Source organism: Stigmatopora argus, chromosome 4, assembly GCF_051989625.1.
Source record: "Stigmatopora argus isolate UIUO_Sarg chromosome 4, RoL_Sarg_1.0, whole genome shotgun sequence".
Classification (NCBI taxonomy): domain Eukaryota; kingdom Metazoa; phylum Chordata; class Actinopteri; order Syngnathiformes; family Syngnathidae; genus Stigmatopora; species Stigmatopora argus.
The window spans coordinates 16,230,797-16,258,262 of NC_135390.1; the positions used below are offsets into that span (position 1 = coordinate 16,230,797).

The following is a 27,466-nucleotide window of genomic DNA, read 5'->3' on the forward strand; positions in this document are numbered from 1 at the left end:
TGTTTACTGTGAGAAGACAACATTTCTTCCATTTCTAGCTCTTGACTTCAATTGTGGCATCCTTCACCCCTCTTATGACCCGTACTCCAAAGGAACCGCTCACTCTGGTCACCATGGTGATGACCTTGAAGCCCCGCCCATCCTGCCTCTCACTGGCAAACACACCATCTTATTCACTGCGGCAAAGGCAAGCGATCGATATTCTATTAAAATGGAGTGTTTGGAGGTGTGTGTGTGTGTTTGTGTGGTGGGGGGTCGCACTGCGGTGAGACGGCGATGGGGGTGGGGTGTTGTTCAGATTTTTTTTCCATTGGAAATGGAGGAAAATAAATAGGTAATTTTTGCCTGACATTTTCATCCAGTTATCACAATAATGATGGGAAGATGATTTGAAATATGAATGTTTTGAGTTACAAGCGTCATAAAGGTTCCACTGCATATTAACTTGTTTCACTAATGGTACACATTTGATTATGTTTCCTAAAAACCTTTAAACAAGATCTTTTCAAATATATATAGTATCATCTCATTTTCTGAACTGCTTTATTCTCATTAGGGTCGTGGGGGGTGCTGGAGCCTATCCCAGCTGTCTCCGGGCCATATGCCCACACAGGCCCAGGGAAAACATGCAAACTCCACAGATTTGAACCCAGGACCCCAGAGTTGTGACGCCGACGCGCTAACCACTGGCGCTACCGGGCCGCCCTATATATTATAGTATGTTTACATTATTCATTTCCAAAGAGTGACGTTGTCTATTGATGGTCCATTTTCTGTAAATGACCCAAGAAGGAGGCACAGTCAAAATGAGGTTGTATTAAATGTTTCTACATGTTTTATTGGTGTTGTGTTCATTGATTTGACACACATTTTTAATTGTACTTTGTTTTGTATTCTTTTCAATTCCTCTTGAACATCAACTTTGAAGCAGCCAGCCTGAGACGCATACACGCACACACACTTGGACCAAGGCGTCATCCTCATCTTCATCCTCACACACCTACATGAGCGGCATCCATTTTGAAACAGAACGGGCCAAAAGAACCACAAAAAATGGGTTGTTTTCTAATAGTTTTTTTTCCTATCTCTTTTTTTTCCAACAATTCCATCTTTTATTGTAATGGGTGCCATTTTTAAATTCGGTATAGAATTATATAGATTTCCTAGAGCACACAAAGATCGTTAATGAAAGGGGAGGGGGTACACAGTGTACACAAACAAGAGACAAAAACAGGGGAGGGGGGACCAGAGGGGGGTGCGGGATGCCTTGGTGTGCCCCCCACCCCTCCGTTAAAAAAATAATAAAATAAAATAAAGCAAAAAAGCAAAATCAGTGAATCAGTCCCCCCCTACCTGACACGTTTAAGAGAATAAACAACAACAACACTGTGGCGCAGATGGTAGTCAGTGAGTGTGATGGCTATTTGTGTGTGCGAGAACTAGGATTTGGGGGGTGGGCGGGGATTGAGTTTTACGAGGGCGGACGGGTCATTGGGACGCGAGGGTGGCCCTTTTTCAGCCGAGTCGGCTCCTTGGAATCTACATAACATAATATGCAGCTGCCGTTTGGTAGATATTATTATTAATATTATTATATTGGTTTATGTACACAGCAGTGAAAGAACACATGCAAAGACTATCATATGGGCAGGGGTGGGGCGGTGAGGAAGGGGCAAGAGTGGATGTAGAAAGTCGTAAAGGTGCTTTTGCTGTTTTGAATCTTTGGGGCAGTTGGGATGAAAATTGCTTCAAAGCGTTTTTTTTTGTCTGGAAAGGAAGAAGGGAAGGAGAAGAGGGGAGGGGAGGCAAGATGAGATAGGGAGGGGGGGGTTGGAGCGGAGGGTGATGAGCAATAAGATGCTCCGACGATCAATAATAGGTCTCCCTCTCCACCCAACCTGCACGAGAGGAAAAGTGTTTGGTTGTTAGTTTGACCGCAACATGAAGGTATATAAAAAAGCACAATAGTTTAAAGCAAAAAAAATTGGATGCAACATTATATGTAAAACTAGCAGTAAAAATGAAGAGGTTAAAAGAGTGACCTTAACCAACAAAACAAAACTCAAGTGTATTTTCAATACAACAAAATTAAATCATCACAAATAATTGTTTGAAAGCAAAATGATTGAATAATAACTATGCATAAAAAAACAAGAATAACAATTGAGCAAAGAGAATAAAAAAATGATCAATTATTGTTTTAAAAAAATAACATTAATGCTAAATATTACAAACTTTCGTTTTAGGAGCATATTAACAGTGAGTAAAATGCAAGATACCTCCAGGGTTCTGGCGGATGAGAAGCTTTCGAATTTCATCATAAACAAAGATGAGGAAACTGTAGGGGAAGGCGCAGAACCACCAGGAAGGTCTGCAAACACACACACACAGGTTTAACATCCAAGTGGCAAAGTAAGATGTGATATTGCTTGCACATGAACATGATTCTCAAGTTTTATAGAGAAAATTGAAAGTTTGTCTTACTTAAGGGGGTACATCCTGAGGGCCACGTCCATACCAGGGCAGTATGACAGGAAGGCAGCCAGGGCGGTCTCCTCGAACAGGCCGAAGATCAAGATCTTGTTCCTGCGGGGAAGAAAAATCCATGGGATTTAGAGAGCTATGCCCGCCGCAGTGAGGGGGCGTTGGTGGCTACTTACTTCATGCCCTGCTGGAATACGGAGTTGCGTCTGGTCTTGCAAACGATGACGTCGGCCCACTGCACCACCACGATGCTGACGAAGAAGGCTGTGTGGCATGTGAACTCCACGATCTTCCTCTGCTCATATGTCTGAATGGGAAATCAGTCAGGCAACACCAAATATTTGTCAACCATAAAGAAAAAAGAAAAAATACTTTTTGTATTTTGAGTGACATTTTTTTTTGGAGAGGATGGATTTCATGTTCATTGTATTTTCATTAATTCATTCTCCATACTGGTTATCATCACAAGGTTCGCGGGGGCACTGGAGCCTATCCCAGCCAACCATGGGCAACAGGCGGAGGTTGCCAGCCAATTGCATGGCACAAGGAGCCCGACAACCATTCATGGTCACACTCCTACCTTGGAGTAATTTAGAGTGTTCATCTAGCCTACCGTGCATGATTTTGGGATGTAGGAAACCGGAGTACTCTGTGAGGCGAACATGCTAACCACACGCGAACGTACGTTATTAACATTTTAATATTTTGCACATTTTCCTGTCTAATTTCGCCAAATGTGTCACTTTTTTGGGTACATTTCGACTAATGGTTATGTACTAGTCTTAAAATCTTTGTCTTTTTGATTGATGGTTTGATCTATTATCCATTGCTGTACCCATTGTTGTCCATAGGCATCCTCCAAGTCATTGCAGGAGCGGTCGTCCCAATCCAGGCGAATGCCCACGAGGCGACTGGGCAGGAAACCGTTTTCAGCCAAGATGACAAAGTAGGAGAAGAAACCACCCAGGGCCTGGATCATACCTGAGCATAAATGGCAAAGCAGACAAAGCGATCAGCTTCCCTCCTTTGCGCAAACGGGAGCGTCCCAAAATGCCCCCACCCACCGATTTGTCCGTAGGCAATGCTGATGAGACGCTCGTTCACCAGCTTGTCCCTGAACGGGTTCCTGGGCTGACGCTTCATGATGTCGCTCTCAGCCGCTTCGTAGGCCAGCGAGATAGCGGGTACCTGCGTTAACATTAGCAGTTGCCGCATTCACACTCGTCAATGGCAGCCAATGTGGGCGCTCACCATGTCCGTTCCCAGGTCAATGCAGAGGATGGTGATGGTGCCCAGTGGTAGGGGAATATTGACGATGATGAAGAGGAGGAAGGGGGTGATCTCTGGAATGTTACTTGTCAGCGTGTAGGCGATGGACTTTTTCAGATTATCAAAAATCAGGCGGCCTGAAAAAAAAAGAAAAAAAATTCAGCATAGCAATTAGTAAGTCCAGGAGAAAATGACAGGGAGCGAACTCGTCCGATCTTACCTTCTTCAACTCCGGTGACGATAGAGGCAAAGTTGTCATCCAGCAAGATCATGTCGGCGGCTTGCTTAGATACATCGGAACCTGAGATTCCCATGGCCACGCCGATGTCGGCTTTCTTCAGGGCGGGGGAGTCATTCACGCCGTCGCCAGTCACAGCGACAATAGCACCCTGAGGGAGCAACCACAAATGAGAGCATGTCCTTGACGGGTCACTGTCGCTACCTGCTGTCGAACTCTGGTACTGCTTAGAGCTCTTCAATTAAATGGGGATGTTTATGCCCACCGAAACTCACTGCATGGCGTTTTGTCAACTACTTTAGCTCGCTAACTCATGCACTGCAGTTAATTTAGGGCTGAAATAATAAAACTTTTCCATCATATTCAATTTTTTTTAAATGTACTTGGCTTACCTGCCCATCTATCTAGTTGGACACGGAAACACTGAGAAAAATCTTCAGAACTGCTTGTATAATTAAGTGTATACCTGTCTCTGGCAGCCCTCTACAATGATCAGTTTCTGCTGAGGGGAGGTTCGAGCAAAGACAATCTCAGTGTGATTCCTCAAAATGTCATCCATCTGATCCTGGGAGAGTTCCTTCAAGTCAGTGCCATGGATAACGCAAGCCTTGGCATCCCTAAAAAAGACAATCCCTGTCAGGGGTCTTTCAAATACTGCAAAAAAGTGAGGCTATTTAACAAGGTGCTTACCTGGGATTGACTTGGCTGACAGGAATGTTGAGACGAGCTGCGATGTCCTCCACTGTCTCATTGCCCTCGGAGATGATGCCCACTCCCTTGGCGATGGCCTTGGCAGTGATTGGATGATCTCCAGTGACCATAATAACCTGAAAAAGCAAGAACAGACACTTTCAAGCATCACGCGTCATCAATAAGGAGGACAATGATTGCATCGAAGATCGGAGAGGGAGCCAACCTTGATACCGGCAGATCGGCACTTGCCCACTGCGTCGGGCACGGCGGCACGGGGTGGGTCGATCATGGACATGAGACCCACAAAGCAGAGGTTGTCCGTCTGGAAGTTGACGTCATCGGTGTCAAAGGCAAAGCCCTTTGGGTACTGGTCCTCTGGCAGCATCAAGTGGCAAAAACCTGGAGGATGTTGGAAATGTACAAACTGTAAATCAATATTCCTGAAAGATTTACCTGAAAATAATTTATGGTACTGTCAATGTGCCTTTAGTCAGACCACATAAAATAAAAATGACAAACAAACGTCCGATCTGCTCTGAAAAAGAACATTTTTTTCATTGACAACAAATTAACTCAAAGTCAGGAAACACATCAACTACCTTCCTTTAAATAAACAACAAAGATTCTTTCCCATTGTAAATTCTTACCCAAGACTCTTTCTCCCAGTCCTCCCAGTTCCATGTAGGCGTTCTGGAAGGACTCCTTCATTTCCTCATCCATAGGCTGTTCTTTGCCCTGGAGCATGATAGTGGAGCAACGATCTAGGATCCTCTCGGGGGCTCCCTTCATCACCAGCAAGTAGCGGTTGTCATTAGGGTCCTCGGTCTCGTGCACGGAGAGCTAAAAAAAAAGGCAGTGGAGGTTAAGATGAGAAATACACTTTGAATTATGAAACTAGGACATCTTCAGTGGTGACTTACTTGGTATTTGTTTGTGGAATTAAAGGGGATCTCGGCCACTTTTTTGTTCCTGTCACGCATTGCCCTGACTGAACCGCATGAAAGCTCGATACATTTAAGCAGGGCCGATTCGGAGGCGTCTCCCGCCACGTCGCGCTTGAGGATGGCAATCGAATCCTGTCCCGCTTTGAACTGGGCACGGTTGCACAGAGAGGCGACGCGAGCCAGAGACTGCCAGGTCACAGAGCTCTTGTCGAATGAGGCGCCTAAAGAAAGAGAAACGAAGCACTATTACAATTGGCTACCTCTTCAGGGATCTTCAACGACACTAGTATGAATGCTTCAGTGTGATGATGGCCTAAGCGAGGTTTAGAATCCATATTGGTTCTTTCAATTTGCTTTTATATCAATGTACAAAGGGCCTTGTGTCCTGGAATTGTCCGGCGACCAGCCTATGGGCTGTTTTAGTCGCAACCCTGACACAAAATGAATGAATGGATGATATGTATTTTAACTGTAACTAATATTAAAATGAATAAAACTGAGGCAAAACACCAAAAGAGCGCAATTGGAAAAAGATTCATATTTTTTAAGAAAGTAAACTAAAATTAAAAACAGGCAATCGTGTGCACAGACAAATGCTAACCTATGGCCCCTGGTCAGTAGGGGGCGCCACTACATATATGGTCACACTTTTATAAAATAAAATAAAAGTTTTAACCTAGATCTACATTTTTTTCAGCTGATTTATTAATTTTATCATTTTCCAGTGCCATTGATGGCAATAGTCATCCAATCCGTTTGGACTGGGAAGGCTGTAAGCAACCAATCAAATGGCCGTCAATACGTGAAGGTTGTCATGTGCTCTAGCTCCTCTTTAGTTGGGGCGGTATTCTATCTCTATCTTTGTGTTCTGTAGACATTTTAGTTTGTAATTCGAGGGGCACAGCTGCGTATTTGCATTCGTGCCCACCTTTGGCCTTACTCACCAGACTGATCCTCGGTGGTGTCGGCCTCGTGGATCTGGTTGTCGAACCACATGTGGGCCACGGTCATCCTGTTCTGGGTTAGGGTGCCTGTCTTGTCAGAGCAGATGGTGGAAGTGGACCCCAGCGTTTCGACGGCCTCCAAGTTCTTCACAAGGCAGTTCTTCTTTGCCATACGCTTGGCGGTCAGGGTCAGACAGACCTGCAAGTACAGAGTGTTATAATTGTCTCTTATGTTTAAAAATTAAGGATTGATGCAGACTGAATCCCACTCACAGTGACAGTGGCCAACAGGCCTTCGGGTACGTTAGCCACGATGATACCAATAAGGAAAATGACGGCCTCCAGCCAGCTGTAGCCCAGGATGATGGCGAGGATGAAGAATGTGACGCCCAGAAAGACAGCAACACCGGTGATAATGTGGATGAAGTGCTCAATCTCTTTGGCGATGGGGGTCTTGCCCGTCTCCAGGCCAGATGTCAGGGTAGCGATACGTCCCATAACTGTGCGGTCTCCGGTGCAGATGACAATGCCACGTGCCGTGCCTGGTTAAGACATAGGGTTTCGAATCAGAAGTTGGTTAAAGTAAATATAACTGCATTTATTCATGAAAGATGAGCAGTGCTAGTGTTGAACGATCTTAGAAAAAGGATAGTTGTGATATTTCTGGCTGATAACACAAATTTGATTTGAATGACGATTTTTTTCTCTCCAAAGCAAGCTTCAGAGCAAAATTCATAGTCATATTCACATACTATGTAACATGGAATTACATTCCCATCAAAACACTGACTAATAATGTAAAGACACCTAAGTTCTGTATGCAATCCTTTTTAAGTAAAAAATTGATTTTTTACTATATATATATATATATATATATATATATATATATATATATATATATATATATATATATATATATATATATACACATACATATACACATTTATATACATATATATATATATATACATATATAAACATATATATACATATATAAACATATATAAACATATATATAAACATATATATATAAACATATACATACATATATATATGTATGCATGCATACATATATATATGTATGTATATATATATAACTGTTTATTGTACATAATTCATATGTAGTAAATAGATTGGGTGATCTGCTATAAAATAAATAAATAATATATATTTTCGATATGATTTAAGATTTGTTTCTATATTTAAGTTTAATGTTTCCCCTTAACTGATACTTTTTGTACAATAGCGTTCACCATTGTGTATTCGCATTAATCAAACAGGTAAAACCCATTTTGAAAATTGCACTTTCAAGTAAACCCAAGCAGATCCTTTGCACTATTGTACCTTAAAAAATGTTGCCAAGTCACATTTAGTAACCGCGGCTGGCAAAAAGACCAACATACCTTCCACACAATTGGTGGAGAAGAAAGCCACATTTCGAGTCTCCAAGGGGTTGTCATGGGTACAGTCAGGTGACCTGCTCTGAGGCTCCGATTCGCCTGTTAGGGAGGAGTTATCCACCTGTGAAAGAGGTAAAGAACATTAAAACTTAGCTGGGCCTTGTTAACGACATCTACTAAACGCTTCTCTACCTTGCAACCATGCGCTGAGACCACTCGGATATCGGCGGGAATCCTGTCTCCTCCCTTCACTTCGATCAAATCTCCGCCCACCACTTCTTCTGCGTTAATTTGTACCTTCTCACCCTCTCGGATGACCAGCGCTTGCTGTAAAGAACATGAACAAAGTTTAATCTAATCTAAAACAAGCTTGTGAATCTCGCTCGCAAAAACAAAACGAATAACAAAAACGTGACTTTTGCGACATATTTACCTGAGGCACCATGTTCTTGAAAGACTCCATGATTTTGGAGCTCTTAGCCTCTTGGAAATATGAGAAGCAACCGGTAATGACGACGACAGCTGTGAGCACGATACCCAAGTACAACTGTACAGAAGCACAGATTATAGATGTTAAGATAAGAAGTGATGATGATGCTAGCAGAGGGAATGGACCAATAACGCGTTACTCACGTTGTCTCCGGCAGGGTCCTCTTCAGTGGCGGCCTGGATAGCGTAAGCCAGGAAGCAGAGGATGGCGCCGGTCCACAGGAGGATGGAAAAGCCGCCAAAGAGCTGGCGACAGAATTTGACCCACTCCGGGGTGGTGGGAGGTGGGGTGAGAGCGTTGGGGCCATCCCTGAGCAAAAACTCTGCTGCCTTGGCATTTGTCAGTCCCTGCAGGGGTTTACAGGCAAAAATGCAGGCAGTTATTGTAGATATTCTTGTTTTTTTGTGCATCAATGATGGCATAACAGCTATTTTTTTGTATCACTCAAAGCTAAATTGTCAAACTGAGAGGGGATATTAGCTGTTCAATTTTGATTTATAACATCAATAATTTTAGGTTAATGTTGAACTGTAGGATCCTTGTTTTCTTGTTTTGAATGTTAACATATGAGTCAGTTTATTTTTACTTTTTCTTTTCAAATATTGACATAAAAGGAAATAGGAGAAATCTAAAAAGCATTTCCCTGTCAAAGCAGCCAAATTCAAAGCCATTTTATATTTGATAGAGTGGACACTATACTTTTGCCCTCATATCTTTCCCATATCTCCCTCCGCCGACACACCTGAATCAAATAATTGGGATCGGAATCAAGCTTCTGGACAGCTTGCTGATAAGTTGATCATTTGATTCAGGTGTGGTAGAATTGGCCACACCTGTTCTAGAACATTATGACTCTTTCACTTTGTTTAGTGTGATCTCTCATTACTGGCAAAAATTTGCAAAATTTCCTAAATTTGAAGTTAGAAAATGTATATAAAAAAAGAGCACATTTAAAAAGCTTAACAAAAGACCAATCTTTTACTATAAACACCATAACAGCAGCATGGGCAAATTAGAAACTATATGTTCACCATCCCAAATTACCATCAACATTTCCATGTACAACTAAAGTTCAGTAGGTATGTGACTTTAAAAAAAAAAAAACACAGCTCTACTTGTTTGCCTGGAGACTACTCCAAAGTTGTCCAATTCCTGTGCAGAAATTGCTAATGAGAAATTTGCCAAATTTCCTAATTTTGTTGGACTGAAGGGCTTTGTTGCTATCTAGTAGACACGTGTGGCAATTTTTCTTACCTGGACAATGTCAGTCTGGAATTTCCTGCATACCTCTTCTACGGACATTTTGTGTTCCGTCTGAAAAAATAAAATAAATCAGTAAGAAGACATAATGATAATTGAAATCATTTTAACACACTGTTTTGGCTTAGCTAATGCTTTGCATGCAAGGAAAACTATCATGATATAGTTCAGATTAACCAAAGGGATTTATTTCGATTGCAACTTTAGACTTTCAGGAATCTGTTTGAGATAGAAATAGATTCTACGCATGCAGTTCACCTGATAGACAAAGTGTATCATGGCAGCCAGTTGAATCTGCGATGTGGCATCAAAGCGGTGACCTTCTGATCGCAAGTCTTACCATCAAAGATATGTAATTTTTTTTCATCCTGTTTCTGATTTAGAGGATTTCTTTCTCTTAATGAATCCATCTTGGACGCGACAGACACTATTTGTCTCCAAGCAAGGCAGATGTAAACGCGTGTATAGTAATGGAGTTGTGTTGTTTTTACTCACAATCGGCACTTCCTTCTTCAGGTCGTCCATGTCCTTGGTTCCCGACGTCCCCTTCTTCTTCTTGGGGGATCGGTCGTCTTTGTCCTGTGTGGTGGCAACGCGGTAACTGTCTGATCGGCCATACTATAGACATACACATATGTTTTATACATGCCTTACATCTAAAAGTATAAACAATAATAGTTTGTGCCCATTTGTCTTGGGTTGTGTGGGACTGGTGGAGGAAGGTGCTACGCTAGAACATTGATGACATCACCACATATTAGCTAGAGATGGGCATTAATATCTTGAAGCATTTGAGCTAAAACTGTGGCGTTATTGTCTGTAGAAGCACAACATGACGTTTAAAGGAAGTTGAGCTTCGTTATTCCTCAGTGTATATTTAATTTCTCTACATTCTCTTGATTTCAAATTAATTTGATTTGAATGCCCATTTCTAGTGCACAACGAGCCCTTGTGAAGCAGCCTATAGAAGAATGGTAGCGCTCTATAGTGGAATCACACATAGCAACAATCTGGCCAAATTTGAGTATTTTCCATCCATTAAAAACAGATTCATTAAAAGTCATGACTATTTGAGTATTTTCCATCCATTAAAAACAGATTCATTAAAAGTCATGACTATTTGTTGGTCTTTTATGCGATTTTCCTGTGGAAAAAAAAGTTTTTTCATGTGAATAATCACAAATAGCAGTACACAGTAGTTTCTAAATAATATAGTGCTTTTTACAGCAAAGAATATCTGTTAGTGGTTTCTATACAGTACATTTTGCCTACCTACTTAATGTGTACCTGGAGAAAACAAGAAGAACAACAACACATGTATATATGGTCTCTCTTCTTGGGGAGTTTCAGCTAATGTGAGTAGTTCACTGATAAGCACTTATATTACAAAAATAAATGTTAAGTCAAGAACAATGTTGTTGAGTAACATGTAAAACAATCATTGTCCAAAGAACACATTTTGAGGCACACTAAAAGTGTGGGGTCTCCTATTTTTTAAAAATCTGTTCATACGTATCTTAAAATCTATAAGCACACGTTGAATGCTTTTTAGACTGTGAAATAGAACCTGGCCTTAATCTGACAGTAATATCAGAGACATCATGCTAGGACATTACACATGTACTTGAGGTCTGCTTTGTTTGATCATACTTCATCAATTGTCTGGACTGGACACAACAGAACAGGCAAACGTGGATCTTTCATCATGGTAAATTACACACGCAACAAACAAAGGAATCACAAGTGCACTTTCCGCCGGCTTTGCTGCAGTGACATTTCTTTCATAGCCCTTTTTCCATTGCTGAAACAAAAACATGAGCTGCCTAATATTAAGAGCCATTTTTACGTGCTTCAAATCTAATGTCACTGTAATAAAGGGCTGGGTTTGATTGGATGATCCATCATTAAAGGAAAGTATCTAATCAACACAGCCAAATCATCTATATTGACTAATCAATGCCTGATAATCTTTGACGGCAACCCCGTTTTGTTTGTGTGAACCCATGACGAGGTTAAGAGTTTGGAATTTGAATCCAGTGGGAATAATCAAAGTTCACTTGTCAACCAAAAACGGAAAAAAATGTCAAAATGTCTTAGTGGCTTTTATATGTCTCTCCTTTTTTGTCTGCGTACTACTACGGCACTAAACCTACAAAAATCACGTGTAACGATTTTCTGATGAAGAGTTTCTTATTCGTACATACATAAAAGACCTGACTTTCTGGTTCACTTAACATTTGAAGCATAAAAATGGACAACCCTCCCTCAATCCAAACAAGCAAACCCTGTGTCGCAGCTTGTCATGGGAAAGGGAGCGGTTTGACGTTTATGCAAAAACACACACACATACAAAAGGTAAGACCTATTAATGTACTGTAATGCAGGTGAACAAACCTCCGCCCGTTGCAAGACCAGACAGGCTATCATAGCTAAGAAAGCTGAGTGTTTCCAGTGGAAAATTACCTGCACATTTCCACTGTCATTATGATCTATCATCATTTAATTTGCATTTCAAAAGAATATATTTGCATTTAATTAAAAATATAGTAGGTCAATTCCACTTTTTGGCCTAATGTGACATTATATTTTTTGCAATCCGACCAAGGCATCACTTGTATGTAAATAAAAAAAGATGTAAAGCTTTCAGGGCTGCAACTCATCCAGTATTTAAAAGATGAAAAATGTAACAACTGTTATACAAAACAGACAGCCATGAAAAGCGATACAGCCAATTTGAAAAATTACAATTGATGATAGGGTTTTGTAAAATGTCAATATCCTAAAATAATGAGTATACATGCACAAAATTGGCCAGATTTTGAAAAGATTGCTTTACTGTTATGAACCCAGTGGGCAGTTGCGGGACTTTTTGGACAAAAATAGACTATTTTTCAATCTACCCCCTGCTGAGGGTGAAACATTTTCAGCTTGGCCGCACACTGACTACAGTGACAGCAATCAATAGTGCTGCTCCCGAACTCAATCCCCTTGCCAGATTAAACCGACATAAATTCTACATGGAAGAGTAGCCGAACAGCGCAGAGGTGCTCACAGCTGGAATCAAGTGTGACTGAGTGTTTCGGCAGACAAGAGAGATTTGACAATTTCTCAAAGGTTTTTCAATGGTCCGGAAAATCACTCCAATTTTGCTTTTAACCAGAGAATGATAAGATGTTCAAAGGCCAATAAAAGACAATTTTGATCTCACCAATATCTCTAAAGATTCATCGAGGGCAAAGATGATCTGCCAACAGCAATCAGAGAAAGTTGGAGTCAGAGTAACAAGTAATTAGTAGTTTGTCACTCAATAAAGCTATGCCCATGAGACTGCAAGCTGTTAGAAAAAAAAAAATTCTAGTCAACATAACAAATGCGTGAACATCCATCAAGACTGGTGATGTCATAATTTTTGCCAAGAGTTGTACCTATGCCTTCTAAGTCACTAACACGCAGACTGGCTAATGGTTGCCAGGCTGCCTCTAACCTGAATTTATAAGAGCCAACACCTCCCTTATTTTTCACATCACTCACCAGGCCAGACACACACAAAGTCACAGAAACTGCAATATAGAGCGTAAGAGTAGCAATTCCAAGTGGGCGGAAATAATAGCTTCACATTATATGCCCATAAATGGTGCAACATATTGCATTTTTCAATAATGCAATTTCATATCCAATTACTCAATCTAACGATGGCATAATTCATGTCCTCATATATAAAGGCGCCCTTACAGTTATTTTTTTTTACTTGTATGATAGTTGCCATATCATATAGCCTGAAGTCAATTAATAAAGGTTTTATTTTGAGCACTTTATTCACAAAAAGCACAACAACAGATTGCGTTGGAAGTTCCACCGCAGTTGCCTAATCAGGCTCCCTTGAATTTGTATTTGTATCTATCTACAAAGTGACAAGTGTGGCATTGTAGCTGTTGCAACAGTGAGCGGAATGTGAGGCAAGCAGATGACAGACAGGAGCGCACACATGCAATAGGAGACATCAGTGGGAGGTGAGAAGCCGGGCCAGATAAAGAGTGAAACAAAGCAGGTGGCACTGGGGGTGGGTGGTTTGTTACACCCCCAACACTTCTAATTAGATATTGACCACATTCTTTGTCCACTAGCTCTGTATCAGCCTCTGACCTAAACTGACCCCACTCCAAATGATTGCTCAACCTCACTTAAGGTGTGTGTGTGTGTGTGTGCACATAGCAGTCAGATAACACAGTATCTATGGAGCTTCATAAGTGCAAGTATGCTTTTTGATACATCATTTGCCACTGTGTGTGTGAGAGATTGCCAGATGTGGTTTTAAAATTGTTTCGAGAATGTGAGTGAGCATGGCTTCCTGATTATCTGCGCATGGTGGGTGCAGGAAGAAGCATACCAGTCTTTATCTTGACCAGTGCCTGAATACTAACTGTGACCTCTGGGGTTCTTGTGTGCAGTTATAATTTAATATTGAACTATAATTAATGATATTACTGTTAAACAAGAAGTGCAATGCTCGCGAGACACAAATCTTGATTTATCACAGTTTCAGTTCTGTCTTTGAGACTAAATCTCTACGCAAGATCTTTTTGAGGTCTCTGGGGGACCTCTGTAACCTCACTGGTCTGGCGTAATAATGGACGACATTTCCATGACGTCACAGCGACTTCAGGGTGAATTGGTCTCCAAGAGACGACGCCTTGCCAAAAGCACATAGAAAACTAGATGTCGCAACTTATTCGTTTCAGCACTCATGGTGACCTCTTGACAAAGTGAAACGGGCCCCCTAACATCAGGAATCATCAGTGCCAGCTGTTAAAGTGGCACTATGAATACCTTTTGGGCATTGAGCCACCTCTCTTACTGATCTGTTAGTAGAGGCTTTTTATGATATGTGTCAAAGCCATTTTTACTGTCATAGTGGAAGAGATAAACATTCAGTCACTATCTGGTTGTGTCAGAACAGGGGTGTAACATTTCAACATTAGAGACTCCCCCACTCCACGGTGCTGAAAGCAATTGCAGTTGTTCGTTGACAATTGTATACTTTACATCAAATGCTATGGCCTATGTTGTCAAGTTGACAAAAAAACAAAATAGAAGGTTTAAGGAAATTGATAAATGAATTTTCTGTAGAAGAGAACTTGTGATATCAGGTCTGTAAGTCTTTTTTTCTGCATCTTAATATAATTTAATGCTGGAAAAGCAAGAATGTGAGCAAAATATAAAGTATTCACTTAACAAAAAGTATTTTCGGACTGAATTCACTTTAAAAAGAGACCACTCCGTAACTGTATTAAACGTCAATACAAACTAAAACAAGTAAAACAAAAGCGTAAGACGTTACAATCCTAAATATTATGGTAGGGTGCCTAAGTATTAAAATACTAATATTAAATACTCAAATTAATTACCCTAAATGTCCACAACCAATGTGACCAACTCACTGTAGATGAACTCCGAAAACATACTTATGAAAACGGACCCGATCAATCAACCAACTATTCAATTGGTGCTCCTTTGGTTAAAAAAAATAAAAAAATAAAAAAATCAGACTGATTTGTTTCCCATACCTGGCAACCTACCTTAAGTGCAATCATCACTGTAAACTAGTCAGCAATAAAAACCAAATATTTTTGGGCAAAAGCTTGTAATTTATAACCCTCTGTATTTTTCCAAACATCAAAGAGTGTATCTCCAGCTGCCATGCAGGTCTCTGGAAATTTAATGAGCCTCCATGTTGTGCCAAATAGGAAACAGAGACCCTTGGCTGGAATTACAGACGCTCCATCAGAGAAAACAGAGGAAACGGACATGCTAGACACACAAGCCTGACATCAATGGCCAATGGCTCCAAACTCTCCTTTGGGTACCTTAAGCTAATTACTCACAAACCACATTACAAGCTGACTTGAAAAACTGGATTGAAATGCCAATAAGTCAATAAGTCAGTGCTGCAGGTCTGTTGTTCGGGGGTTTGCACAGGCTGACATTTTGTGAGTGTAGCCATGGTGACTGATGCAGGGACTACAATAGTTCCCCTAATGTGATGTGGGACAAGTAATAATTGATGCATATGTAAGTGGAGACTGGATTCCCTGCTTGAATGCGATTTGTGGGTGAGTGTAAGCAGATGTGAGTCATTTTATAGCATGTATTCAGTGTGGCTACGGTGGCACGCATTGCGGCAAAAAGAGAGATAGCTTCAGAGCCAGAAATGTACAGAGATAGAGAGAGAAGGAGAGAGAGAGACAGGGAGAAAGTGAAAAAAGATAAGAAATCACTTTACTTAAATCTGATGTGTGGTAAAAATGTGGACAAACACGCTATGACTTGGTCCAGGTTTCATTAGATAATGATAACAACTTGGTTCTCACTTTTTACTTTGCTGCATAGCACATCTGAAAAAGGAAATGCACAGAATGCCGTTTTTTACATCTTTAAAGGGGAAGTGATTATGGACAGAAGAGAGGGGGGTTGGCAAATCTCTTCCTTGTAATGCATTTTATTTTTTTGTGTGGTTTGTTTCACTTTCCAATAAGTCATATCAACCACAATCAGATACGCTCTCTCTTTTTATGCCATCCACCAACATTGGCAAAGACGCTCGCCAATTTTAATTTAAACTTGGTTTGGCTCATGCGCGTTGGGCATTTGTTGAATTAGAGAGATTTCATTTTATTCTAATTTATTCATAAAAACAGTGTTCTTTATTTACACGTGTACACTTGAATAATTTATACAGTATTTTCTCTGGAAATACAAAAAAAAATATTGGAGGTACTCTGTTCTGATTTTTACACGTCATAAAATTAGTGCCTATCAAAACACACTTTTAATTAATGTCCACTGGCCAAGACTGAAGAGAATTTATCCATCTGGCGATCTTGTTTGTGTATGAACATGTAGATGCCATTGCACACTTTTAGAAATGTGTGACCTTGCAAGGTTGTTGGGCCATCTGCTGTTCCTTGCAGCAGAATAGAATTCACTCTGGGATGTAGAAGGGGAATCAAAGTGGGGTTAGCGTTTGAGATTAGTGATACACTGGATTAGTTTACTAAATCTTTTGCGTGACTCTTACGCTGGAAAACAACCACAATTTCCAATAGTTACTAGTTTTAAATTGTCAAACTAATTGGTCCGGGGCAATATTTCTTTACTTGTATTGGACGACAAGTGGTTAGCAAGATAGTCGCTTTTGTTTAATTGCATTAAATTAATTGGTTTGTGCGCATGTTACCTAGCAACAAGACTCCCATTCTTGTAAATAAAATAAAAAAGATCAATCTAATCAGTCTAATTTCTTCCTTTTACTACTCGTGTTGAACCAAGAACACACCAATGTGTGCATGAATGGATAAATGTATAGCTATGAAAAGTACTCAAGGCATGGTAAAGCAACAAGCAAAAGCATATCTAGAAATTTACCTTTCCTTGTGAGAGTATGTGAAGATTACTCTTGTAAATGTGGGCTTGTTGAACATGGCATTTTGCCATGCTGATGCCATTTTCTAGGTCATACTAACACACACAAATTTGCAGAAGTGCATGAGTTCTTCAGCTACTGAAAGGTTGCCAAAATTGAGAAATGCTATATACCGATTTCCAATCCACTTGGAACTTTTTGAAAAACAAAACTACACCCTGTGGCAGTAAAGAAAAAAGTCACATTTGGTTATTTGGTGTGTCACTGTGTGATTGCCCCATACAAACATTATTCAAGATCCTCAATACTTATCACAAGGTCAATGCACCACTATGTCATCAATAGAAATAGAAATCAGCACACTGGTAAAATCAATGTCACTATAAATAATTACAGCCTACTATGTAGTAGCAACACTGCCAGGCCATGAGTCATAATTCACAAAGTTCCGCGCATCACTAAAAGCAATGGAAATAAAATCATTATAAATATGCATTCATTTTCCAGCCTGCCTATGCTGGTCAGGGTCAAGGGTTGCTGGAGCCCATCCCAACTGATTTTCAGGCAAAAATCAGACTCCACCCTAGACTATTCGCCAGTCAGTCACAGAGAGACAGACAACCATTTGCACCCACAATCACGCTGCCACCGAGCGTGAATCAATCCCACGGTTGCCCGCACTGTATAATTGAGTGAACCATTACACCATAGGCAGCCATATAAATATACAGTCTAGGTAAAATACATCACAATTTTGGGACCGTAGATCAGCATTAACATTTTTACAACAGAGTATAATGATTCCTACAGTTGTTGAGTTAGATAGAATGATAGAAAATGTACATAAAAAAGACCAATCTTTTACTATAAACACCATTACAGCAGCATGGGCAAATTAGAAACTATGTTCACCATCCCAAATTACCATTAACATTTGCATGTACAACTTAAGTTCAGTAGGTATGTGACTTTTTTTTTAAACACAGCTCTACTTGGTTGCATGGAGACTACTCCAAAGTTGTCCAATTCCTGTGCAGAAATCTTATAAATTGCTAATGAGAAAGGCATTCTACAGAAATTGGTTAAATGGTATGGCTTGGCATGACATGGCTATGGATGTCACACCTTTTGTTCAAACACATTCAAGCATTTAGCCAACAAAAATCTCCCAGACAACACCTCGAATCAGTCATGTCTTTGTTGTGAGGCAACGTAAACTCTCTGCCATGTTCTCAAGGTAGCTGCTGTGTCCATACGTCATGTTAAAGTAAAGCTTTACAAAGACAAACATGACGGCGCTGACCTTTACATTTTAATTAGACTTGCAAAGCTAACATTTTGGCTAACTGTACTTCACTAGAGGACAATGCCCTTGGAACAGTGATACTTATTGATCAGAGATCCTTGAGAGCCTCGATGGAGACAACGGTGGCTGGATTTTAACTGACCACTAGGCCACATGGGCAAAAGCACCAGAAATTAGTCTCAGTGACACTTCTCTTACTTTTGGTGTTCAGGTCCTGATCTGAACCTATAGGACTTTCTAAATCAGGTGTGGGCAAATTATTCCAGAAAGGGCCGCAGTGGGTGGAGGTTTTCGTTCCAACCTACAAGAGAAAACCTTTCCAACAATCTGGTATCTTAAAACTGCAATCCACTGATTCAGGTGATTCTTGTTTTAGCAGAAACCTCATTGGTTAAACTGTTTGTGTTGGATCGGTTGGAACAAAAAACCTGAACCCACACCAGCCCCCGAGGACCGGTTTGCCCATCCCTGATCTAAATAGACCTTACATCTGATTACAATGACAAATGTTTGTAATCTAATATGAGGATTAACGGTAGTTTAACCGTTAAGTTTAACAGTAGGTCCGTTGATACAGGCTGAAAAATGGAGTACACAAAAGATTGGTCAACAACTAATCATTAAGGCCAAGTTGTTTGGTTGTTTTAGATATACTATATTGAATTTTATTTGTTTTGTGTTACTTTTGACAATAAACTTTAAAGCAAATATCTGATAGCCTCATTTGCTGTTGTGTAAGTTGAGTTCACTCAGACAATCTTGATGTCATATCTGAAATCTTTGCTCTCATATCAAAGCCAAACATTGCCTTAGCTGTGGCTCCAATCCCCAAAAATATAAATCAATTATTAAGTCAAGGTAGCAAATACTCACTTAAACAACATGGTCTTAAATATACATTTGTGAGTTCCAATTGACAACTGTCCTTTGCAATGAATTGCTATTTCCTATTATTGTTTGGCTAACCGCAATTAGTAATAGAACACGATGTTCTAATCTACAGAGATGTCGCCACCGTAAGATATTTTATTATGTAGCATGAACTCTTTCATCTCTGATTTTGCCTGACAGTCCAGAATGTAGCTCACGTGTCCACAAATTTTTGTTGCGTGTTCAAATTGATCACTCTCATTGCAACAGCTGCTCTTGTGTGTGGGTGTAATTACGAGTACAAGGTTCCATAGAAAACAATGATTCTGAAAAGAACACGCTGCTTTCTGACAAAATGACTGTATTTACTTGTTGTCATTTTAAGACACTAGCTGTTGCTTACATGTAGATTCACTAGTCACTCTTATCATTCCCCCAAAAAATGGTAGCGAAAAAATGTTGATGACGCGAGAAAACTATCTAAAATTACTAATTACATAGCAAATTGATGTAAGAATTGCCTAAATTATTCACAATACGAAAACACTGCTAAACATTGTCATTCTTAAGAAACATATCTATATCGTCACAATTATTTTGCGTGACTTTTTACGAAGGTAAGATATTTCATACAATAGGTTTGACCCATAAATCATAATGAAAGAAAGATTTAATCTATAATTCCAAATTATCCACTTGACCTTGATAATGTTATTTTTAATTTAAATTAAACGAAACAATTATTGTATTACTGCAGATTGAAGCATTCAGTTAGGCATTTGATTTATTTTATTTTAAACACAAGAAGCTAAATGTTTTGGATAAGATTTTGCTCCATCAGAAGCTCGGTTTTCAGCCTTACAAGAGAAGTAAGGAATCATTAACTAACTGCTAACGTTAACTGTTAATGTCAGAGCTATTCTGAGCTCCACTGGATTATAACATTAGCTGTTAACGCCATACAACGACTCGACTGGATGACTACTGAGCAGAGATGTTCACAAAGAGAGACCTGCAAAAATGTATTTTTTATGGTAAGCGTGCTTCTGTTGTATTTTTCTACTTCCACTTTGGCACACACACCTCACCCAGTATTCCGTTGACTGTTTTGATATATGCGAAGGGCGTTGATATCTGCTATAAATTGCGCAATGGCGGATCCGTGTGGGGAGGATGTCTATCTTCAGTTATAATTAATTAGCCTATAGGTTAGTCCAGTGCGGCAGGTACGGTACGTACAGCACTCTGCACCAAAGCAAGGGCTGGGCCTCTGCAGCATGCACCAGTCTCTTAAACGAGCCCCCACTTCCCCTGACACACACAAACATAAGCTTCATTGTAGTAGACAGTGGAGGGGGGCTTCACACACTTCAGCGGCCATTATGACCTTCTGATAAAAGCTGCATTACCACCATTTCCCCATTGATCACTCCATTCCCAAATTTTCACCTCATCCAGAGACCACACCCTATGAAGATCATCCACATGATTTTCTTCCCTACCCCATCTGCCTTCCCTGATTACGTGGCCCCCACAATGCACTGCGGGGAGGGAACAAGAGCCACTGAAACAGGAGCCCGACGGTCATTATCCAGTAACAGGATATACAGCCAACCAGCCCCTCCCCTCCCTCTTTCTCGTATAAATCCATTTCGCCACACCTGCAGTTGTGTCCTTCCTCTCTCTCCATCCACCCCACCGTCCTCTTCTAGCATCCATGTCAGGGATGTGAAGGTGAAAAGCACTCCCAGCATGCATTGGTGCAAAAAAAGAGGCTGAATCCCGACCCCACCCCCCCTTGCTTTTCTGGACACGTGCTTATTAGGCGAATGCTCCATCGCACATCTCGAGCGCCGGCCTATCGTGGTTCTGCGCTGGGAATTTCCACGGGAGAAGCCCCGCCCCCGCTTTGACGCAGCATGCACGTTGCATGCGATGTGCCCCCTGCGGCCTTGGGGAAAGGACAGCTGGCGCACCACATTTGCTATGATGCGCCGACGACACAAAACCGCACCGTGCGATGAATGCAAATTCATCCTATTTCAACTACGTCCATCTTTTCATCCCTGCTGCATCTAGCTTTGCACGACCAGATCCCCACAGGCAGCGTTTTTTTTTTTAAACCTCAAACCCTTCTTTTGACGCAGCGGCCTGTCACCTCCCTCTGCAGGGACACTGCAAGGTGGAAAATGGGGGACCCCGTCGGCTGCCTACTGTCACTGCAATGACGCCGGTTCCTTTCCAGTGTGCAGCGTCACACCACTGCACTGCATCCCAAATTGATGCAGTGGTGTATATACACACTCGCACGCACACATATTGCGCAACAACCCTGCATTTGAGTGCATTGCCGGATGATATTTTTTTTGTCTATGGTGCATTTCTCCGCAAACACACATGAACCTAAAAGGGGCATCTTTTTTTTCATCCTTACTATGTGTAGGGAGAGGTGGGGGTAAACGTATTCACTCCTAGCGATTAGTGCGTCTCCGTTATGTCACAAATTAAAGGGGAAATAAGCTGGTGAGGCGCTTATTCCCAGTAACCGCATTATGACGCATGGGTCATCGAGGGTGCCGGACAAGGGATGAGACTATGTGGGGGCATGACTCGGGGCTCACTACCAAGTGAGAGGGGGGTGGTTTGGGGTGTAATAAAAAAGGTGGGGGGTGGAAGATGGAGGTCATGGCGATGAACTTCTCATGTACTTTAATAGTCCTTCAATCACGTTTTTGAAATGAGATGTGAAAGCATGAGCGAAACAGGTACTTCCTACCCGCTCGTGCCTTTATAAACCGATTAAGGCCTACTTCAGAAGACTGGCAAGGTTATAGGAAAGCGTGAGGCCTATGATGAGACACACAGAGGACACTGGGCCCTAGTCTTCTGTAGGGACTTTGAGCAACACTTTCCATCACTAAAATGGTGGTCGCCCATGGGTGTGTGGAAGAGCGAGAGATGTAATCGACGTCAATAATTCAATAGCAAGACAATCCGCCATTTAAAGAGCGGAGGCTCGAGTCAAAATAGCAATGATAAGGAAATCGAAAACATAAATGTGTCTGTCTACAATTGGTTTTGTCGCAGTGTGTCTGGAGGCAGTTCCGCATTACAGTCAATGTCACACAATCATGCACGGGATTTCCACTCGGGGAAAAAAATGAAATGACATCATTTTTCTTGTTAAGGTCCCTCCTTTCTTCTTCACGCTCTCCTCCTATGAACCACCGCCTCGTTGCGGTGGTGATGGCGGACTACCATCGCATTTCAGGCTGCTTCAGGTGGGCGTTAATGAGGGATAGAAGGTAGGAAATGCAACGACGAAGCGCAGGCTTACCCCCATGTTGGCGCAGTCACTCTTCTCCTGCTTGCAAGTGATGCACGGCTTGAGAGGTGTTCCCTCTCGGCAGTTGTGGTGGGCGGGTAGCGGGGAGAAGGGGAAATAAAGAGAAAATGGTGGTACGACCAGTCTTGAGGCAAGAGGAGGGGGAAATCAAAGGCGGCGTAAGGTGAGTGCGTCACCGAAAAGTTGTCGCTCTCGCAACTGAAACTAAGCAAAAATGTCTTTGATCACCCCAGCCGCAGTTTGGGTGTCTTTTTTTAAAAGAAAGGTCGCGCTCTCAAGCGGAGCATCACGCGGAGATGTACCACTCGCCAAAAAGACCGGCGTAACTAAGCTGCACTACTCCCCCTGTGCCCGGCGCTGGTATCCTTCCGCCCCCGGTAACAGCCTGCCGCACTACGCCTTCTCCTTGCGCCTGTGAAAGAAGCGCCACTCCGAACGGATGCCTAAAAAAGTCGGCTTGCTGATTACATATGTCCCACCCAACGCCAACGTCGCAGCCAATCCGCGACGTTTTTTACTCCATCATTCGTTCCAATCCAATCATGAGGTTGAGCGTCTTCTACTCGACCACCAATAGGCGTCGAGTATTGTATTCCCGCAGGCTAATTGGAGGCGAGCTTGGCCCCTCCTGCTTTACTGCAGAATTCAGTGGCTAACTGAGCAGCTAGCTTGATGCAGGCTAAGGATTTAATGTTAAAAAATGGCAATTGGTGATCATTTATGTAGTGTCACGTTGCAGTCATTGGACTATTAGGCATGTCCACGTATTCATTACGCCATCAACACATATATGATGGATGCACCCGTGCACTGGTGCAGCATCACTACTATGCAGAGTCAGCATTTATTTATGCATTCATTGCTGTAGTACAGGGGCGGGGGACCCTTTTTCCTACATATTTTTTTATAATCTCATAAATTTTCTAAACGAAATGTTACGGTGCAGCAGTATATTTGAACAGTCAGGTCACAACTCTGGCATTGGCCTTGGTTATCTCATCTCATTTTCTAAACCGCTCTATCCTCACTAGGGTCGCAGGGGGTGCTGGAGCCTATCCCAGCTAACTTCAGGCCAGAGGCAGGGGATACTCTGAATTGATGGCCAGCCAATCACAGTGCACAAGGAGATAAACAACCCTTCACGCTCACATTCATACCTAGGGCAATTTGGAGGATGTGGGAGGAAACTGGTGTACCCGGAAAAAAAACAATTTCACCTTGCATTATTTCCTTGTATCACTTTGGGTGAAAGTATATCTTCAAAGGCACTACTCTTCTACCTGCTTGATTGACAAGGTCACCTCCACACGTGAGCGATTATTATTGTCAGGCTATATATAGCTTTAACATGACCTTTAAGGAGAGATATTAAGCATTTTATTCACTCATTAAATCAGTTCAAAACTTTTGATAGCAGGCACAAGTAGGTCTGTGACATGACCCAATGATAAAGTATCAGCGGGTATTCAGTATTGCAATGCCTTTCTTATCAATATCTCATGTTGAAGCCGTCTCCAAAAGGACCGACATTTGCACATTGCACAATACGCAAGTGCGACTTCAGCGTAACACATGTTAATTAATTAATTACCGACTTAAAACACACATCAGAAGGACCCAAAAACAAAGATAAACTTATTTTCATTATGCTGTACTTTGTCAATAGTTTGCAAAAACACAATATTTCAATTAATCTAAAAGCATAATAACAGTTTGATATAGATTGTCCTACGTTTATTTTTTTTACATGTTATATCGATTTTGTGTGAATTGCATTGACTCCTGAAATATTCCGGAAATGGGACAAGGGCACTCCTGAAATGGGGTCGACGGAGGTTGGGAGCTCTACCGTTTATTTTAATTGGTGTTCGTCATATTAACAGTGGTAAAATTTTGGTAATGCTTTATTATTCTCATTTTCCACATCACAATAAACTTGTAAATGAATAGGGGTGTATAGACTTTTTATATCCAGTCTTTAGGTTGAATGAAGATTTACTCAATGACAAAATCCATCACTGAAATGTTTCCATTTCATTTTTACCGGGAGCAAAGGTAACATTTTGGGCGCACCTTTCTATTTTGCATCTGGCGAGTTGACACATGCAGAGAATTACGACCAGAGAAAAAGAATAAATCACACTGATACGACAGAGCGGGCTACGCTCCAGGCCAACCGTCATGGATTGGATATAAAAATCATTTTACGTAACCATAGAATCAGCAGAAGGCGACCCTTATTGCAGCAACTGTGAGTCACGTTACCTCCCCGTTGCGTTTCTTTCCCAAGAGAGGGGACGAAGTAGGAGTGCAGAGACGCTTCAGTCATGCACTGCTAATTTGCAAGGGAAAAATCAGAGCTTTTTCTCAAGCAAGGCCCCAGAGCGACGCACTAACACGCTGCTGCAGTTTGACGTGCTTAGAAGAGACTGGCCGCTAATGGACTTATTTCCAATCCGGTTTCAAAATGGCTGCCACGCCGCTGCCTATCCTTTCATAACCTCGTCCATCCCAACAAGATGCATTTAGAGGAGAGCGGAATAGGGGGGCTATGAAAAAAGATATCCTCCTGCAAATTCTTGGTCGCCATGGCAACAGATGACCTTGTCTGAGGCTTATTTTGCTGAGTCAGTCGAGGGAGGATGGGGAGAATTAAAGGGGGGTGCTGTTTCCGATTTTGATGCGATGGCATGATGCGCAGAAATTCAAGCGTGGCAAATGTACTCACAATCTGTACACATAGAAGTACAAATACTTATTTAACTCCTGTAGTATAGGGAAAGACAACACTTTTATCATATAGTGACCTAAATTTGCCCACGATATTTCTTTTTAATTTGTATTTATTTATTTACATTACAACACATTCTCTCTGCAACTCATGAATACACCTAGTCATTAGGGATAAAGTATCCTTCGTTATTTACAAAAAAATCATTTTTGTACATTGTCATCATCTGCCTAGGTAGGTAAGGAGGACTATAGTGAATATATTTAGTAACACCCAGTGGCGGTCCATGCATTTTCTCGTAGCGCCTTCAATGGGTAAAATCCATGTCCTAGCAGCATTTAATGATTAAATACAAATACTGGAGCTTTTCAGACATTACAACCGGGCCGGGGGGTGATTTTCCCGGGAAAATACAGCGATGGACGTCAATGGCGAAACCGCAAACATTGCACTATAATGGGGTAAAATCCACTTCCTAGCAGCATTTAGTGGTTAAATACAAACACTGGAGCTTAAATACAAACACTGGAGCTTTTCAGATATCAGAACCAGGCCCACAATTGAAATATTATTTAGGAATATAACCATATTTTACTAACCAAAAATCCTTTTTAACTGTACACAATATCCATCCTCCTTTCTTTCTTCCTTCTTTTCTATCACCATCGAAGCTAATGCTGAAAATCGAGCCTGTCCTGTCGTATTTCTGGCATAGTCCGTCTTGAAAATGGCTTAAAATCAACACAACAATGTATTTGCTTGTGCAGCTCACTACAGATACAGTTTGGTAGCTCTGGCTAATCACTAGCCAATCATAGTTGGTGAAAGCGATGACGCATCCCTACGCTGCGACAAGGCAATGACGTATCCCTATGCCTGCGACAAGGCATTGTGGTGTTGCCAACTCGAAATCTGATTGGTTAAAGCAACAGTCTTATCGACGGTTGTTTAATGCAGCAGAGCCTGCAGAACTGATTGTGAAGGCCCTGAGGCAGATTTCTGACCCTGGCAACAAGTAATGGCTGAAATGTGATTGGTTAAATGCTTCAATATGAAAACACACATCTGGAAGCAGTGCAACCAGGGGGAAAAGCAATGAAAGGAAGCTAACAGACAATTTGGAATTATTTAAAAAGTATTGATGGACAAAATATAATATATGATTCAGATATTTCTTAGGCCAGCAGAGAAGGCCTTGAAGGCCCTGACGGCCCGCCACTGGTAACACCACAGTGACTTATGTAGAACCACGTCACACACATTTCAAAGCATCCACACGATACACACGCACATGCTGAGACTAATGAAGGCCATGGAACATTTTTGGAAACGTATGTGACGTGAGGCGTGAGTCAGGGCCGCGGATGAATACCCGAATGTCACAAGGTCTCAGTGTCATACGCCACAGGCTAACAGTGCTGTATATTTAGAATCATAGATAGTGTCTACACTCTAAAGCAGGAGTGGACAAATCATAGCCGATCTATGATCAAGCGTCCTGTAAAATTCTGTTCGACGTTTTAACAGTATAAAATGCTTATTCCTACATAATATTTTTGATATTACTAGTCATATTTTTCCAATGTTTAAGTCATCCTCCAACTCCTGGGCAATTGTAAATACTATATATATGTATTTTTACAGGCTGATGATTTGCATTTTGATTGATTTGATTCATTCATTGTATAACCAATCAAAGTATTGTTACATGCTATGACGTCCGAAAACTTGCACAATGCTTATTGGCTATGCTGGTTGTTAGCCAGTATATTTTCTGACACTGACGTAGGAATAATTAAAGATGTGCACACATTCAAATGTGATGAGTTTCACTTGACAGCTCCCAAGTTTAAACATTTCCGCACCCTTCAGTAATTATTTTTCAAGCTGATTTATTCTTTTGGCATGTTGCTACACCGAGGTTTTGTTTAAAAAAAATATTAATTCATTTGAAGAAAAACAAGTTGTCACTGAATAGAAAACAACCGGAAATACTGAGATATTACTTGTAGTGATGTCATCAGCTAGATGTTTAAAATAAAAATAAAAAATAGTACCCAGCAAAAAACTG

The 27,466-nt window shown here is 41.2% G+C and overlaps 1 protein-coding gene across 2 annotated transcripts; it reads right to left on the reverse strand.

Annotated features, from left to right (window-relative positions):
- Positions 1 to 807: 807 nt before the first annotated feature.
- Positions 808 to 23,095, reverse strand: atp1a3b (ATPase Na+/K+ transporting subunit alpha 3b). 2 transcript variants are annotated; one of them, XM_077598322.1, is made up of 22 exons: positions 22,656 to 23,095; positions 10,218 to 10,301; positions 9,717 to 9,776; positions 8,606 to 8,809; positions 8,406 to 8,519; positions 8,165 to 8,299; positions 7,976 to 8,093; positions 6,846 to 7,114; positions 6,573 to 6,771; positions 5,605 to 5,849; positions 5,332 to 5,524; positions 4,908 to 5,083; positions 4,682 to 4,818; positions 4,458 to 4,608; positions 3,974 to 4,142; positions 3,736 to 3,890; positions 3,549 to 3,672; positions 3,320 to 3,465; positions 2,661 to 2,791; positions 2,485 to 2,586; positions 2,280 to 2,371; positions 808 to 1,898 (listed from the first exon to the last, which is right to left on the reverse strand). In XM_077598322.1, exons 1-22 carry the CDS (start codon positions 22,659 to 22,661, stop codon positions 1,870 to 1,872), a joined length of 3,039 nt encoding a protein of 1,012 aa, XP_077454448.1. In that variant the 5' UTR covers positions 22,662 to 23,095; the 3' UTR covers positions 808 to 1,869. The 2 variants fall into 2 exon arrangements, with proteins under 2 accessions (XP_077454448.1, XP_077454447.1); XM_077598321.1 differs by having other exon boundaries at positions 10,218 to 10,340.
- Positions 23,096 to 27,466: the final 4,371 nt, after the last annotated feature.